The 17,225-nt window shown below is 41.7% G+C and overlaps 1 protein-coding gene across 1 annotated transcript; it reads left to right on the top strand.

The window, feature by feature from the left end:
* Window positions 1-3,438: 3,438 nt before the first annotated feature.
* On the top strand, window positions 3,439-7,020 carry LOC149164195 (uncharacterized). Its single transcript, XM_089429398.1, has 2 exons — window positions 3,439-5,014; window positions 5,522-7,020. Exons 1-2 carry the CDS (start codon window positions 3,439-3,441, stop codon window positions 7,018-7,020), a joined length of 3,075 nt encoding a protein of 1,024 aa, XP_089285524.1.
* Window positions 7,021-17,225: the final 10,205 nt, after the last annotated feature.

Here is a 17,225-nt window from a genome sequence, read left to right as displayed (position 1 = left end):
TACAGTTCTTTTGTACAAAGGAGGTGGAATAATAGCAAGGAAAAGGGGTTTCAAACAGAGATATATTGATCACAGGCAGCAAAATTCATGAATAGAACTGGAAAGAATGAATCACAGAAACCAAAATTGCACAAAGCCTAGCCTGATCAGCGCACCTGTAACACAGGGAATTTGAAATGCAGCGCACCTTCTACACTCGGGAAGTGCGCTGAATTTCAGATTCTCAGAACAGTACCTGCGCTGGGCCAGAAACGAGACTTTGCTTGGGTTCCGGGTCACAGTTTGCAGTTCAGTTCATGGGTTTTGGCCGAGCAAAAGGTAATCAATAATTCAACAATCAGGGGTAGATCTAAGGAGGATCTAAGAGCTATCACAAGGGCAATCAGAGAGTTTGTGAATCAGTTGTTTAAATCATAAACAGATCCCAGAGATGGACTGAAGTGGCATTTATCTACTTTTCATTTGCTATGGCAAATGCAGTTCGAATTACCTGGCACGACTTTAGACTCCATCTGTAAGTTTATGAAATAGACAACAAGGAAGATAAACAAACAAACTAATTCGTCCCCAGCGGAGTCGCCATTTTGTTACAGGGAAAAGTGTTTACTCAGAACTGCTTATCCCACTAAGGTGTGATAGCTACCTTAGAAACAAACAAAGTAAAGCTACTTTCGTTTTTCCTTTATAAAGTATAGATAGAGAGGAACAAAGAAGACCAACCTCTGTCTTGCGCTAATCTCCTGGTTTGATTCCTCTCTTCCTTGATAGTCTTTCGCTACTTGTTCCCTTGCACGCCCAGCTTCACAGAGTACCTGTAAGATCACAGTATCATAGCACTATACAAAGACATGGATCTATAATCATAAACAATCTAGGATCAGATGTAAATTGACCATACAAATGCAGCAAACATAAATGACACAAGAGTATGGAGGAAAACTTGAATAGCTTTTATTGATAAACAAGAAAAAGCCAAGAGGAGTTACAACCAGTTGTTCTGACCCGGCATCAACCTCTCAGCTATGACTTACTTCTGTCCTCCTGTTCCTTCCACTTCTGCCAAAACTTTGGCTTCCTTTTTTTCTTACAGTTCGCCAGCAATACTAAACTTTCCTTGTTCTCTATTTTATATTCCTGATACGCCTGACCTTTGGCTTCCTCCTTGCTCACTTGAGCTTCGGCTTCCTCCACGATCGCTTGATCTTTCAGCTTCCTCTGTGCTCACTATTCAGCTTCCTCTGTCTCTTCAAATCCATCAATACTCACAAGACACGTTAATGTGGAAGAGAGGCAGAATTACAATAAAGTTGCATATTAAAGAAAATATCAGAGAGGCCCCCTTTTTTTAATATTCGTACAATATTCATTAATAATCCCGCAATCGCAATCACAACCTAGTCGATGCCCCATTAACATTGTTAGAAATATATAATGGGTGGTCCCGCCAACCACGTCACTATCTTAATCGCAATCCCAAGTTTTTGGAGGTATTTTATACATCGTGCCTATAACATCATCGATGGCGGAAACTAAAAATATAAAACATAATTTAAAAAATAAGGAAGGCTCTGATGGGGATCGCGCGCCGCGTCCGCGAAGGTCAAGGCTAGCCTAGCTGCAGGAACCGCAGGATCATAGGCTGCCTCACCTGATCGGCCAGCACAGAAGCAGTCTGTGGCAATAGGGTTTGTTCAAGCTCCCGGAGACGGTTATCGGCGGTTTGACCGGGATGGAAGACATCGGGTTCACGGACCTCGTGGACTACTCCGAGGATCCATTAGAAGGGCATAAAATATTCGGAAACCCTAATGAAGAGTCCCCGGGTTTCGATACAACAGCTGTTGAAGGGGAAACCACACAGGACATCATTCCTGAGGTCTCCCTGCCGGATCCACTTCCCTCAGCGTATGGTCTGGATGCTCCGCCTCTCTCGCCTGGAACCGCTGCCCTTCTACTTTCCTCGCTTTCACCAGACTCCTTGGCACTCGACCCGCTACCATCACCGCGATTCGATCCATCACTAGCACAAGCAGAGACTCGGGGGACCGCAGAAAAACCCCAACAAGAAGCAGGGATTCGGCCTTCTGGTAGCTTCAGCACTCCGGCACTCAATGTACAGCCTCCAAAACCCTCCCCCCCGGTTAGGGTTTCAAATCCCCTCATAGATCACCCGAAGGCACCTCGCACGAAGAAGCGGAAGACGAAGTGCATCAGAGCGACGGTAAAAGATATCACAGTTGCCTTCGGAGACCCCACCGATTTCGAGGATACTATGGCACTGGCTCGAACGGTCCTGGTTGGACATGTGCGGGGGCGTACCTTTTCGGCGGAAAGATTGACGCTATGGGTTAAAGAAATTTGGGGTGCTCTTCTCACGGAATTGCCAGAGGTTCAAGAGCTTCCGAGGGGATGGTTCTCACTCCATTTTGCGAACGAGGCATGCACGGACACAGTACTAGCTCAGTATTGGCACATTGAAATGGCACCTGTGCTATTGAAACGATGGAGCCCCCTATTCGATCCTGAGCGCGAACAGATTGGAGCAGGCCCACTGTGGGTGCGACTGCCAGGGCTTCCATTACAATATTGGACGGAGGAAGCTTTTATCAGAATTGGGAACGCACTGGGCACATACTTGGACCATGATCGATCGTATAAGGATACAAAGAAAAGAACACTAGCAAGAATTCTGGTGCACCTGGATACTCGGGAGGGCTTGGAAGAAAAAATCACTCTAAAATGGGGAAAATTTAGCAGACTACAGATCCTGGACTATGAAGGTGTACCTTTCCGCTGCAACCGTTGCCACCAAGTGGGTCATCTATTCAAGGATTGCCCATTGAACAAAAGTCAGGAAGGATCTCCAATCATCTCGCCCGCGGCATCCAGAGGAGTCTCCCCGACCATTCCCCGTCCTCCACAAAGCAGCGCGGTACCTCAAGGTGCTCCAGAGAAAGCAGATGTGCTCAAGACAGCCCCGCCCTCGCCCCCACTGACTAGGGCTCGGGTAGCAGCAACGGCAGCACAAGCTCCGGGTACATCACTTATTCCTCCCTCTTACTCTCTAGATCTCTCATCTGTATATGTGAATACAATTGCATGCACCATGGCACAGTGCACTATCCCTCCGCCCCCTCTGATTCCATCCACTGCTCCGCCCTCATTGCCCCCCACATCTTCACCCTCCTTGACTTCATCCTCCAGATCGACTCCATCCCATTCATACTCCCTGCGCCCTAGATCCTCACAATTGGAGGTCTCTGAAACTCAATTCGGGTTGGGCTTGGTCCCTCTCGGCCCTGGTTTCCTATCTACCCGGGGTCGCAAATCAAATCTCAACAAAGCCATCAGGCATGCTGGTGCGGAAGTGGCTGTTGGGCGCCAAGCCACCATCGATGGGGTCCTTAGAGCATCAAAACCCCCTAAGAATGGCCCCCCATGAAGTGCCTCTCATTTAATTGCAGGGGCCTGGCTAGTACCCCTAAAAAACTAGCCCTAAAACGACTTTTTGAGGTCGAATCTCCTGATATCATCCTCCTTCAAGAAACCCTCGGCCCTGCAGAGTCCATTACTCACGCCCTCTCCTCCCTATCGGCAAGATGGAATTTCCTTGCAACTGATGCATCTGGCAGATCGGGAGGGCTGGCGATAGGGTATAACCCCAAATCAATCAGATTGGACTCCTCTTGGGGAGGCCATGGTTTTATGGGCGCAGATATATTCTCTATAGACCTCGGTCTCACCCTCCGCATCGTCAATATATATGGACCCTGCCATCAGCGGGAAAATTTCTGGAGACATCTACTCGGCTGCAACCTATTGACACTTGACCGTATCATTCTGGGTGGAGACATGAATTTTTCTCTGGGGTTCAGGGAGTCATGGGGTTCAATGGCCCAAGTAGATCCTATCACAAACTTCATTAGGAGCTTATTGGAGCAGCATGACTTCATCGACATCCCTATGCAGAAGCCCCTCCCCACTTGGAGAAATAGAAGGGTAGGGACCGCTGCTCTGGCCCGTAGACTGGATCGCTTCCTGCTGAAAGGCCCTCTGATTCAACAGCTTCACTTCTATAAACAGTGGGTGGGTAATGGGGGTATATCCGACCACTCCCCTATTATATTGGAAATCCTGGGCACTCATCAGAAGCCAAAAGCTCCATTCAAGTTTAATCATACGTGGCTTCAGGACCAGAGCTTCACAAAATTGGTCACGGACTACTGGAGAACACATCCCATTGACAGAGAACCATCGATGGCTAGGGGTTTCGTTAAAAACCTAACGGAACTTAAACACATTGTGATCAACTGGGCCAAAGATAAGAAGATCAGGGAGGATGTGCAGCTCACGACAGTGGAAGAAGAACTGCAAGCTCTTCTGGACGAGCGAAATCTGGGATTCATAGCGCAAGAAGATAAGGCTCGTCTGGTGGAATTGGAAAACCAGAAGAATAACATACTTAAGAGTAGGGAGGAGACTCTCAGACTGCGCAGTAGGGCTACATGGCTTAAAGCCGGAGATGAAAATACAAGATTTTTCCACAATTACGCCAAGGGAAGGAAAGTGACGAACACCATTTGGAACCTCCCCCTACCTGAAGGTGGACTGGCGGATTCCTTTAACAAACTTTCTCAACTCGGGATTGCACACTTCAGGGGATTATACAAGAGCCCTGCAGGCACAAATCTGGCCGAAATCATCAATGTGGCTTCTCACTTCCCCAGATTTGTAGAGGAAGAGGATTCTGATGGTCTAACAGCACCCGTCACTATGGAAGAACTGGAAAGTACACTCAAATGGTTTCAGAAGGAGAAAAGCCCTGGGCCGGATGGCTGGACAATAGAGTTCTACATCGCCTTTTTTGAACTCTTGGGAGGAGATATCCTTAAGGTGGTTGAGGAGAGCAGAACTTCGGGCAGTCTTTATAATGCTATCAACTCTACTTTCATCGCCCTCATTCCCAAAACTGACTCCCCTGCCTCCTTTGATGATTTCCGACCCATATCCCTGTGTAATGTGCTCTATAAGATTATCTCGAAGATCATTGCCAATAGGATCAAGCCTATCCTATCTAGACACATCGCCCCCCAACAATTTGCCTTCCTGGAAGATAGACAGATCCATGAAGCTATTGGCTCCGCCCAAGAAGCGATTCATTCCATTTGGACCAAACACCTTAAGTGTATCCTTCTGAAGATAGACCTCTCCAAGGCATTTGACCGAGTCAGTTGGCTCTTCATCAAAATGATTCTTATCCATATCGGTTTCCCCCTCGCCCTCATCAATTGGATCATGGCCTGCATCACATCTCCCACCTTCAGTATCTTGATCAATGGATCTGCCTCACACTTCTTCCACTCTGAAAGAAGGCTGCGACAGGGCTATCCTCTTTCACCTCTCCTCTTCCTATTGGTCATGGAAGCTCTAAGCCGACTTATCATCTCAACTAAAAGGGATGGGTCTATCAAAGGCCTCAAAATCACTGATGAATGATACCTCACTCACCTATTGTTTGTAGATGATGTCCTAATCTTATTGGATGGCAGCATACAGGACACATCTACCTTCATCCGCATTCTAGGTCTCTTCTCACATGCAACAGGTATGGAAGTAAATCGGTTGAAATCCACTATCACTCTGGTTGGTACTTCAGCAAACGAAACCCATATGGAAAGGCAGGCATTTCCATACACTCCTCAGCCATTGGACAGGGGGCTAAAATATCTTGGATATTGGTTAAAGCCGACATGCCAAAAGATCGCAGACTGGGTTTGGCTGATAGCAAAAGTGGAAAAAAGACTATCATGCTGGAGCCATAGATATCTATCCAGGGCTGGGAGATTAACCCTGATCAAATCAGTACTTGAAGCAACGCCGGTATTTTGGATGGCACTGGCTTGGATCCCTCGGAACATCCTAGCAAAACTACAACAATTATGCAATCGATACTTATGGGCAGGCAACCAGGACAAGCGTATCTTTGCCTGGATAGGCTGGAATAAGATAGCTTTACCAAAGAAATGGGGAGGCTGGGGGTTAAAGGAGCTCCCTATATTTGCCAAAGCCCTGGCAGGGAAAATGGGCTGGGCTCTTCTGACGTCCCAAAGCTTATGGACTAGACTTACCTACCACAAATATATTTGGCCTCACAGCATCATCGATTGGGCTAGACTCCCAGTATGGAACAAATCAGGCATATCATCTATCTGGAAGGCCCTCTTACACTCTCTGCCATTAATCAGAGACAACTTAGTATGGCGTATCAGAGATGGGAATAGGGCAAGGATTGGGCTCGATCCTTGGGCAGGCAGTGGTGGGAGGCATATACTTCCCCGAGAGCTGGTGGAATACCTCTCAGCACAAGAAATCAAAGTAATCTCACAGATCGCGGATCGTGAACAATCTGATATATTCCACCAGGCATGGAAATCCGCGCACCAGCTAAACCTCCCCAGAAGATGGCACCCAGCTTGGAGAGCATACAGAGAGGCTCTGCATGAATCTCACATTCGAATTACAGAGGGGCAGGACGAACTCATTTGGAACTTGGCCGAATGCGGTCTATACACCCCCAAGGCAGGTTACCTTCAGCTGATCTCTCACAAGAAGCCCGAAACCACTGCTAGCTGGTGGCAGAATATCTGGAAATTAGCCGCATCACCTCGATCAAAGCTCTTCGCCTGGTGCATCCTGCGAGATAAAATTCCCACCGGAGAACATCTCATGAAAAGGGCACAGTATGGTCCTACCTGGTGCGTTCTTTGCAGAGAAAACTCAAAGTCAACAGAACACATTTTCCTGAGATGTCGGGCGACTCTGAACCTTTGGAAAAACCTCAAGAGCTTCATGCATTACCCGGGTGAATGGAATGGAACAAACCTCTTAAACGCATGGACTGAATGGGATAAGGGAAACAAGGGTTCAAAAAATATCAATCTTCCCATCATCGTTAACTGGTCTATATGGAAATCCAGAAATTGGCTAATATTTGAAGAAAGTCGATACACTGGCCTTTGATGGAGGCTGGTATCATCACCGCCCTGAGTGAGCTACCAGACCCGCCCCCTCCAAAATCTCGACATCCCACCCCTCCTCCTCTCATCGATCAAAGCATCCCTTGGGCCTATTTCGACGGAGCTGCAAACTCGCAGAGCTGTGGGGGCGGCATCATTATCCATTTATCCGAGCATCACCTTTACAAAATCAAGGCAAGACTGGGAGCCGGAACCAACAACTTCGCAGAACTCATCACACTGCGTCATTTACTCCATTTTGCACTGAGACACCACTACACTAGTATCAACATATTCGGGGATTCTCAGATCATCATTAATTGGATCAATGGCACATCCACATGTCACATACACACACTCAGCATTATATTGAATGAAGTTCTCGAACTCAAAGCAGCATTTAACAATATCACTGTTTCACACATCTACAGGGAACATAACAAAGGCGCTGATAAATTATCCAAGGAGGCAGCGATGATGGACAAAGGCATGTGGGAGATCTCCGAGATCAAAGACCAACAGGAGCAAAAATTTTACCATCGTCCTTACATAGACCCGGAATATCCAACCACGGGTCACCAAACAGCTTAAAGGGAACGTGCATGTACATGACAGCAGTATATATACTGCCATTTTTGTTAATTTTGTGTTTATTTCCAGCTAGATAGATGCCGAAAAGGCACATTGTAAATAGCAACATACTGAATACCCTGCGAGGTAAATACATACAGCAATCCAAAACTGATAAATTTTGGAAAAGAACAGATACAACAGATTGACTATGGCATATGCTTCATGCATCTACATATGTAAATTTTCATATTAATGAAATTTACGGATTTTTCCAGTGGAAAAAAAAAACATCATCGATGGCTGATTGTCGATTGCCCCTACTGGATGTGATATGATTATAAACTGTTTTTAATAATTTCGTTAGGTCCGTATATATATATCGCAATCACAGTTTATAGTGTGCCATTCCTTTATAACTTGCAATGCATAACCTCCGATATGGCAGACGTGATATAGCATTAGGGCGTATTACAATGGTGATGATGTAACCCGCTCGGACACAGTTCCCAAGGTTTAACTTTATCGGGTTCATTCTCCACCGTAGATTTCAATCCCCAAAATCTGACAGTCTACAACGATTTCGGGTGGACTACTTGCACGAGAGTTACCCACTCAAAATGAGTGGTTTTTATCTCTCCTCTAGTTTCTACGTGTCAACCATTGAATGGAATCAGGCGCTCTCCTCTAAATACCACTTACCATTTTGCATCCACCCGAAATCCCACTTATAGCTTTAAATCCGCCTTTCTCTTTGACTAACGCTCGAGCTATTTAGCACCCGATGACCATAGATCTTCTACCATCGACGGCTACGACGGCTCCTCTAATTTCCTCATCTGTTAATACTTAAATTAACCTTTGTCATTCATTTCTTTTACTTTACGCCATGCGACTTAATCCTGGATGCTCATTACAAACAATCTCGTTCGTTGATCTCCAAGATCCAACGGTTCCTATGCATTCAATCTTCATCTGTCTCCTCACTTTGACTTTGATTCATTTCTTCAGTGTTTTTCTTGTGGTTTCCGGTTTTCTTCATGGTTTCAGCCTTTCACTTTTCCACTGCTCAACTCTCTCAGAGCCTGCCTTCTGCGAATTCATACATCACTGATTCTCTCTGAGCTTCACTCTGATTCTTCAACCGGATTCAAAGACCCATTATGATTCCTTTGTCTCTTCTTCTCCTCTCTGTGTTTCACCGAATTCTACAATACTCCTCTGATGTGTTCCTCTTATGATGGCTTCCCTGATGGCTTTTCTCCTTGGCTTCTTGCTCTTGTTTCTTCATGGATCCCCTCTGCTTGGCTTCACATCATTGTTTACTCATCTAGAATATTTCCATATTGACATCAATGACAATCTAGGTCAACAATCTCCCCCTTTGTCATTGATGGCAATATTCTTCTTCTCTCCCCCTTTGACATCAGTGGCAAAGGAGTGCACAAGGACTCCCCTTGTCGAACTACTCCCCCTGTCCTGCAACATCTTTATGAATCAACTTAAGTGATGCTAAAGAGATAACCCCCATCTTTTGACGAATATGTTAAAATTCTTCTCGAGGAAGAGGTTTTGTGAAAATATCAACTATCTGCTCCTTAGTATTGATATATTCCAAGACGATGTTTTGTTCAACTACTTGTTCACGAGGGAAATGATACTTGATTGGTATATGTTTGGTTTTTTAGTGCATCACTGGATTTTTTCTGAGGTTGATCGCACTTGTGTTATCACAATAGATGGTAATTGGTTGATTTGTACATGTGTTGACATCTTTTAGAGCTTCCTTCATCCATAGTATTTGAGTACAACAATCTGCAGTAGCTATATACTTGGCTTCAGTTGTAGATAGTGATATGGATGTCTGTTTTTTGTTGAGCCAAGATACTAAACAGTCTCCCAGGAAGAATGCATTTCCACTAGTACTTTTCCGATCATCAACACTTCTGGCCCAATCAGCATCGGTGTATGTAGTCAAAGTAAGAGTTGAGCTCTTAGGGTACCAGAGATTGAAATCAGGAGTTCCTCTCAAGTATCTGAGAATTATTTTTACAACCAACAAATGGGATTGTTTAGGAGTTGATTGAAATCTTCCCACCATTCCTACTGCTTGCATAATGTCGGGTCTCGTAGCAGTTAAGTATAGAAGGGCTCCAATTATTGACCTGTAATGAGTTGCATCTATAGGAGGGGAGTCATCATTTTTTCTCAATTTGCAACTTGTGGTCATAGTTGTGCTCATGGGTGCACATTCTTCCATTACATATCTTTTAAGCATGTCTTTAAGATATTTGGCTTGAGATATAAACATGCCTGCCGTGGTTTGAGATACTTGTAGTCTAAGGAAGTGAGATAACTCTCCTATCATTGACATCTGGAACTCTTTTGACATATTTTGAGAAAACTCATGGCTTATCTCATCATTATTACTAGTAAAAATCAGATCATCAACATAAACAAGTGTGACTAGTAACTTATCCTCATCCGTCTTTATGTAGATATTACTTCCTGCCACCCCCTTCTTAAAGACTTGTTGTTGTAGATGGTGATCCAATCTTGTGTACCAAGCTCTAGGAGCTTGTTTCAACCCGTATAATGCCTTTTTCAACTTACAAACAAAGTCTTTTCCTCCCGTTAGATTAAACCCTTTAGGTTGCTCCATGTAGACTTCTTCCTTGAGTTACCCATTTAGAAATGCTGATTTTACATCCATTTGATAGATTTTGAATCCTTTTGAGCAAGAAAATGCCAAGAACATCCTGATAGCTTCCACACAAGCTACTGGTGCAAATGTTTCTTCAAAGTAAATTCCTTCAATTTGTGAATAGCCTTTACAAACAAGCCTTGCGTTGTTTCTTATGATTTGTCCATCTTCATTCATTTTGTTTTTAAACACCCACTTGGTTCCTATTATGTTTTTTTCCTTTGGATGAGGTACCAACTCCCATGTCCCATTCTTCTCGATTTGAGACATTTCCTCTTCCATAGCTTTTACCCAATGAGGATCCTTACTTGCTTAAGTAAATGTTTCTGGTTCTATCATGGATAGAAGAGCAATATCATTTTTATTTGGTGCATTTGTCATTCTTCTTCGGGTTTGCATCCCTTCATCTATATTGCCAATAATATACTCTTCCAGGTGATATTTCTGGAGAAGTTTCATCTTTGAAGGAGTTTGAGATAGTTCTTTTTCCTTGAGTATTTCTTGATTTTTTTCTTCTTCTTCAGGTTCTTCTTCTTCAACGAAAGGATCAACTTCATGTTCTTCAATTTCTTTCTTTGGAAAGTCTTCATCAATCTTCACATCAATGCTTTCCACTATTTTCCGTAGTTGGTCATTGTAGCACTTGTAGGCTTTGCTCCGTGTAGAATATTCAAGGAAGATCCCTTCGTCAACCTGAGAATCAAACTTTCCTGGTGAGCCATCATTGATGTTTATGAAGCACTTGCTTCCAAAAATGTTGAAGTATTTTACTTAAGCAGGTCTTCCTTTCCATAATTCATAAGGAGTCTTTTCATTATTTTTTCTTAATTGAGTTCGATTCAAGGTATAGACTGCTGTCCCGACTGCTTCTCTGCAGAATTTTGGCTGCAAGTCAGCTGCTATTAACATTGTTCTTGCCATTTCTTGAACTGTTCGGTTTCTTCTTTCAACTAGCCCATTTTTCTTTTTCTTGGGTGTTATGGCAGTAGAGAGTTCTCTTTTAATTCCATGTATTTTACAGAATTCATTAAATTTTTTTGATGTGAATTCTCCCCCTCTATCTGTTCTGAGGCACTTAATCTTTGAGTCCTTTTCATTTTCTACAAGAGCTTTAAGATTATTAAAACAATCAAATGCTTCAGATTTATATTTTATAAAATATATCCACATCATTCTAGTATAGTCATCAACAAATAAAGCAAAGTACCTTTCTCCCTGGAGTGTCGGAGTTCTAGTTGGTCCACATAAATCAGCATGGATGATATCCAAATGCTTTGATGTAGAAAACTCCTTGGTCTTGTGGCTGGTTCTGGTTTGCTTTCCATGATGACATGAACCACATATTCCTTGATTTGGTTTGAATAACTTTGGAATGTCTCGTACTACTTTAATCTTGCTGATATTGATCAAGTTATCGAAGCTTGTATGTCCAAGTCGTTTGTGCCACAACCAACTTTCACATGTTTGACTTAAGTAGCATTTATCTTCTTGAATCTTATTTAGAATTTAGATGTTGTCTGGTGTTCTAACCCCTTTCGCCACAAGTTCTCCTGAGGAAGAGTTCCTTATTTCCCAGTATTTCGTGTTAAAGACAACATTATGTCCTTGATCACAGATTTGACTAACACCTAGGAGGTTGTGTTTGAGCCCGTTTAATAGCAATGCATTTTGAGCTTTTCCTTTTCCATTAATAAGAGTAACAGTTCCTTTTCCAGCAATTTCAGTATATCCACTTCCAAAGGATACATTTCCTTCCTTTTTGTTCAATGAGACAAACTTCCTTTTGTCCCCTGTCATGTGCCCAGAGCACCCACTATCCACAAACCAATTATTTTCAATATTTTAAGCACATAGAGCTAGGCCACATTTATTCGTGTTGGGATTCTCACTTCTTGCTTTTCCTCTTTTGAGTGGGCAATTTTGTTCATTGTGTCCATTATTATTACATAATGAGCAAATCAGATCAAATTTTGCCAAGGGATTGAAAGAATTGTAAGTCTTAATTTGTCCTTGCCCTTTGGGGCCATATGGTTTGTTTATTTGATCCTTCAGTTTTGGTGTGTCATTCTTACAAGCCATGCAATGTCTAGCTTGATGACCAAAATTTTTACAATGGAAACAGTGCCTAAAAAAGATAGTTTTGTACCTGTTGTAATAGCCATGATTTGAATCAACATTCTTCCTTGGAGTTACTCCCACTTCATTCTTTGGATTTGAGATGGGCCTTTGATGAAATAATGTTTTGTATCTATTGTAACATGCATGATTTGAATCAACATTCTTCGTTGGAGTTACTCTCTCTTCATTCTTTGGATCTGGGATGAGCCTTTGATGAAATAGTCTTTCTTCTTTTGGGTTGCTGGAAAGTACATCGACATAGCTTTTCACATTATTCTTAGTACTTGATGATTCTCCTTTAAAACCTATTCCAGGTTTTTCATGTTGAGGTTTTTGATTATTTAGGATAGTTTCAAGTATTAGAGATCTTTTCCAACCATTTTTAACTTGCTCCAATTCCTTCCTCAAAGATACTATTTCGGCTTCACATTCTTTGCAAGCTTCTTCTTTTTCTTTTAACTTATTTTTCAAGAGATATTCCCTTCTTTTTGTTTCCTTGTTTTCTACCTTGAGAGAATTGATTTTATTTTTTAATTTCTCAGTTTATTCAATGGCACTTATTAACAGTTCATCTACATTCCATCTAGCCCCGAGTCATCATCATTTGTGAATGCCATGAATAATACGTCTTGGCTTCCAGCATGGTCATTTTCTTCATCTGATTCTTCATTAACTCCTTTGCGGTGAGGGAGCTAGTTAGTTGATTTCTTTTTTATGACTACAAATTCATCTTCATCGGACTCATCTTGCTTAGAAAGGAAATTCTTCTTGTTCAACCCTTTCTTTTTGTATGCCATCATTTTAGAATTTTCTTCATCATCACTATCATGCTTATGAGGACATTTTGCAGCATAATGACCTATTTTTCCACATTTGAAACAAATAAGAGGGTATTTACCTTTTAGCTTAGATCCTTTCTTCAGCCTTCATACAAATTGCGCTAATTCGGATTCAACATCGGAGTCATTACTAGTGACATTCCTTTATTTCCCCTTTTTTTATTTTGAGGCCTTAAATGTTGCATCTTTGGAACTTGGGCAACCTTTTCTCATCTCATAGGTAATGAGGATTCCATGGATTTCATCCATCTTGAGAGTATCTAGATCCTTCATTTCTTCTATGGAACTTACTTTGGATTCAAGTCTGTATGGGAGAGATCTTAAGACCTTTTGAACAATGGTGCTTTCTTCAATGTTTTCTTCCAATCCTTTAAGAGAGTTGACCACTTCAGCTACTCGGAGAAAGTATGATGCAATATCTTCTTCATCATCCATTTTCAGACTTTCAAATTTCCTTCTATGAGTTTGAAGCTTTGGCTTCTTGAATTTGGAGTCCCTGTCATATAGGCCAATTAGCTTATCCCATACTTCTTTAGCAGAGTTATAATTCATGACTTTTGTAAATTCAGAATCAGTGATTCCACTAGTGATGGAGTTTAAGGCTTTTGCATTTGCAACATAGACTTTCCTCTCATCTTGATCTGTTGGAAGAGTGGAAGGAGCTATGTACTCATTTAAGACCGAATGCCAAACTTCAGGTCCAAGGGACATTAAGTAGTAGGACATTCTCTTTTTCCAGAAACCAAAATTTGTGTCATTGAACAGAGGAGGTCTTCCTGACACTTCTTAATTTCTCATCATGACTAAGAATCCTTCTTCAAGTTGTTAGGTTGATATGAAGAAGCCCTCTCTGATACCAATTGTTGGAAATACTGGGGGGGGGGTGAATTAGTATATCTTTTCAATTATTATTTTTTCAGTTTAAAACATTTATATTTGGAACACAAAAATACATAACACGAATAGATGCTTTTATTAATATGATCTTTGCAATAAATCAAGTACAATATATATATATATATATATATATATATATATATATATATGGTTTCAATCATTTTCCAAGCACCAATTTGGACCCTTTGTGAGGCTCCTACCTCCAGAGCACCAACTCTGTCTTGTCAAGGTACCAACCTTGAATTTAGGAGCACCAACTCCCAGGACACCAATTCTTTCAATTTTGAGGCACCAACCTCAAGGGCTCCAACCCTCTGTTGTAAACTATCTGGATCTGTTTGGTTGTAATTCTCTGCTCCCAACCCTGCTGGACCTATGACTTACTTCTGTCTTCGTATTCCTTCCACTTCTGCCAAAACTTCAGCTTCCTTTTTTTCTTACAATTATCCAACGACACTAAAATTTCCTTGTTATCTATTTTATATGCCTGATACGCCTGACCTTTGGCTTCCTCCTTGCTCACTTGAGCTTCGGCTTCCTCAACGCTCGCTTGATCTTTTAGCTTCCTTTGCACTCACTCCTCAACTTCCTCTGTCTCTTCGAATCCATCAATACTCATGGGGCACGTTAATGTGGAAGAGAGGCCGAATTACAATAATGTTGCATATTAAAGAAAATATCAGAGAGGCCCCCTTTTTTTTAATATTCATAAAATATACATTAATAATCTCGCAATCGCAATCACAAACTAGCCGATGCCCCATTAACATAGTTAGAAATATATAATGGGTGGTCCCACCAGCCACGTCACTATCTCAATCGCAATCGCAAGTTTCTAGAGGTCCTTTATACATCGTGCCTATAACATCATCGATGGTCGATTTCCAGTTGCCCCTACTAGATGCGATATGATTATAAAATGTTTTTAATAATTCTGTCGAGTCCGTATATATATATATATATATATATATATATATATATATATATATATATATATATATATATATATATATATATATATATATATATATATATATATATATATATATATATATATATATCACAATTGCAGTTTATAGTGTGCCATTCCTTTATAACTTGCAATGCATAACCTCCGATACGGTGGACGCGATATAGCATTAGGATGTATTACAATGGTGATGACATAACCCACTTGGACACAGTTCCGGGGATTTAACTTTATCGGGTTCATTCTCCACCGTAGATTTCAACCCTGAAAATCCGACGATATACAACAATTTTGGGTGGACTACTTACACGAGAGTTACCCACCCAAAATGAGTGGTTTTTCTCTCTCCTTTAGTTGCTATGTGTCAACCATTGAACGGAATGAAGTGCTCTCCTCTAAATACCACTTACCATTTTGCATCCGCCCGAAATCCTGCTTATAGCTTTAAATCCGCCATTCTCTTTGACTAACGCCCAAGCTATTTAGCGCCTGATGACCATAGATCTTCTACCATCGACGACTGTGATGGCTCCTCTGATTTCCTCATTCGCTAATACTTAAATTAATCTGTGTCATTCATTTCTTTGACTTTACGCTGCATGACTTAATCTTGGTCGCTCATTACAAACAATCTCATCCGTTGATCTGCAAGATCCAACAGTTCCTGTGCCTTCAATCTTCATCCGTCTCCCCACTTTGACTTTGATTCATTTCTTCAGTGTTTTTTTAGTGGTTTCAAGTTTTCTTCAAGGTTTTGGCCTTTCACTTTTCCGTTGCTCAACTCTCTCTGAGCCTGCCTTCTTCGAATTCATACATCGTTGATTCTCTTTGAGATTCACTCTGATTCTTCAACTGGATTCAAAGACCCATTATGATTCCTCTATATCTTCTTCTCCTCTCCATGTTTCGCTGAATTCTACAATATTCCTCTGATGTGTTCCTCTTCTGATGGCTTTTCTCCTTGGCTTCTTGCTCCTGTTTCTTCATGGATCCACTTTGCTTGGCTTCACATCATTGTTTACTCATCCAGAATATTGCCATATTGACATCAATGACAATCTAGGTCAACAATCTAATCGGTAAGGAGACCATCATCCACATAGATCATCATCCCTTGCAATATCTTCAGTCACAAACCAAGCTTCAGCAAGCTCGTCACTTCAGATGGATGGGATTCCTCCAACAGTTTCATTTGGTAATAAAATATAAGAAGGGCACAAGCAACAAAGTAGCAAATATTCTTTCTCACCCTCATATTTTTTCATTTGTAGTTTTGCAAAATGTTTATGTGTTGTTAGAAAGTTATATTGAACAATATGCTAACGATAATGATTTTAAACAAAATATATGCAAAATTGACTCGTGGATTGTAGGTGGACAATTATTACTTGCAGCGAAATCTATTGTACCACCTTGGAAAATTATGTATACCTAGTGATGAAAGGGTTCATGTAATCCAAGAAGCTCATACCTCTCTCGTGTCTGGTCATTTTGGCATTGAGAAAACTTTATGTGATTTGTGGAGGTTTTGTTTTTGGCCTCATATGAAAAACATTGTGATTCGCTTTGTAAAGGGTTGTGTGTTGTGTTTTGTTTCAAATCCCTCTAATAGAAAACTTGGGCTCTACACACCACTCCCTATTCCAAGTCGACCATGGGAAAGTGTGTCCATGGACTTTGTAGGAGGCTTACCGATGTCTAGGAAAGGTCACGACTATTTGTATGTTGTTGTGGATAGGTTTAGTAAAATGTGTATTTTAATGCCTTGTAAAAAGCAGGTCACTGCTGAGCAGACTGCTTTTATTTTCTTTTAGCATATTTGGGTCCATTTTGGGTTGCCCACATCTATTGAGTTTTGGACCAAAGTGTGGAGAATGATGGCCACCAAGCTGAAAATAAGTATGACATTTCATCCATAGACCGATGGATAGACAGAGGTTGTCAACCATACCATGGTACAATTTTTATGACGCTGTTGTGGGAAACATCCCAAGTTATGGGATGGTCAGCTTCCTTATGTGCAACATGCATACAATCGAGCAACACATTCATCTACATAAAGCTCACCGTTTGAGTCATGTTTTGGTTATCTACCCAGAGATCCCTTGGAC

The sequence above is a fragment of the Pinus tabuliformis genome, chromosome 5_1 (genome assembly GCF_031772625.1).
Source record: "Pinus tabuliformis cultivar Carrire ecotype Pingquan chromosome 5_1, CPIR1, whole genome shotgun sequence".
Classification (NCBI taxonomy): Eukaryota; Viridiplantae; Streptophyta; class Pinopsida; order Pinales; family Pinaceae; genus Pinus; species Pinus tabuliformis.
The sequence above is the reverse complement of the archived record's forward strand: the minus strand, read 5'-3'. Positions and strand labels throughout refer to the sequence as shown.

Coding starts and splice junctions, on each gene's coding strand:
- LOC149164195 (XM_089429398.1), top strand. CDS start 3,439: ATGAAGTGCCTCTCATTTAATTGCAGGGGCCTGGCTAGTACCCCTAAA. Junction 5,015..5,521: donor TTTCCGACCCATATCCCTGT/GTAATGTGCTCT, acceptor TATTGTTTGTAG/ATGATGTCCTAATCTTATTG.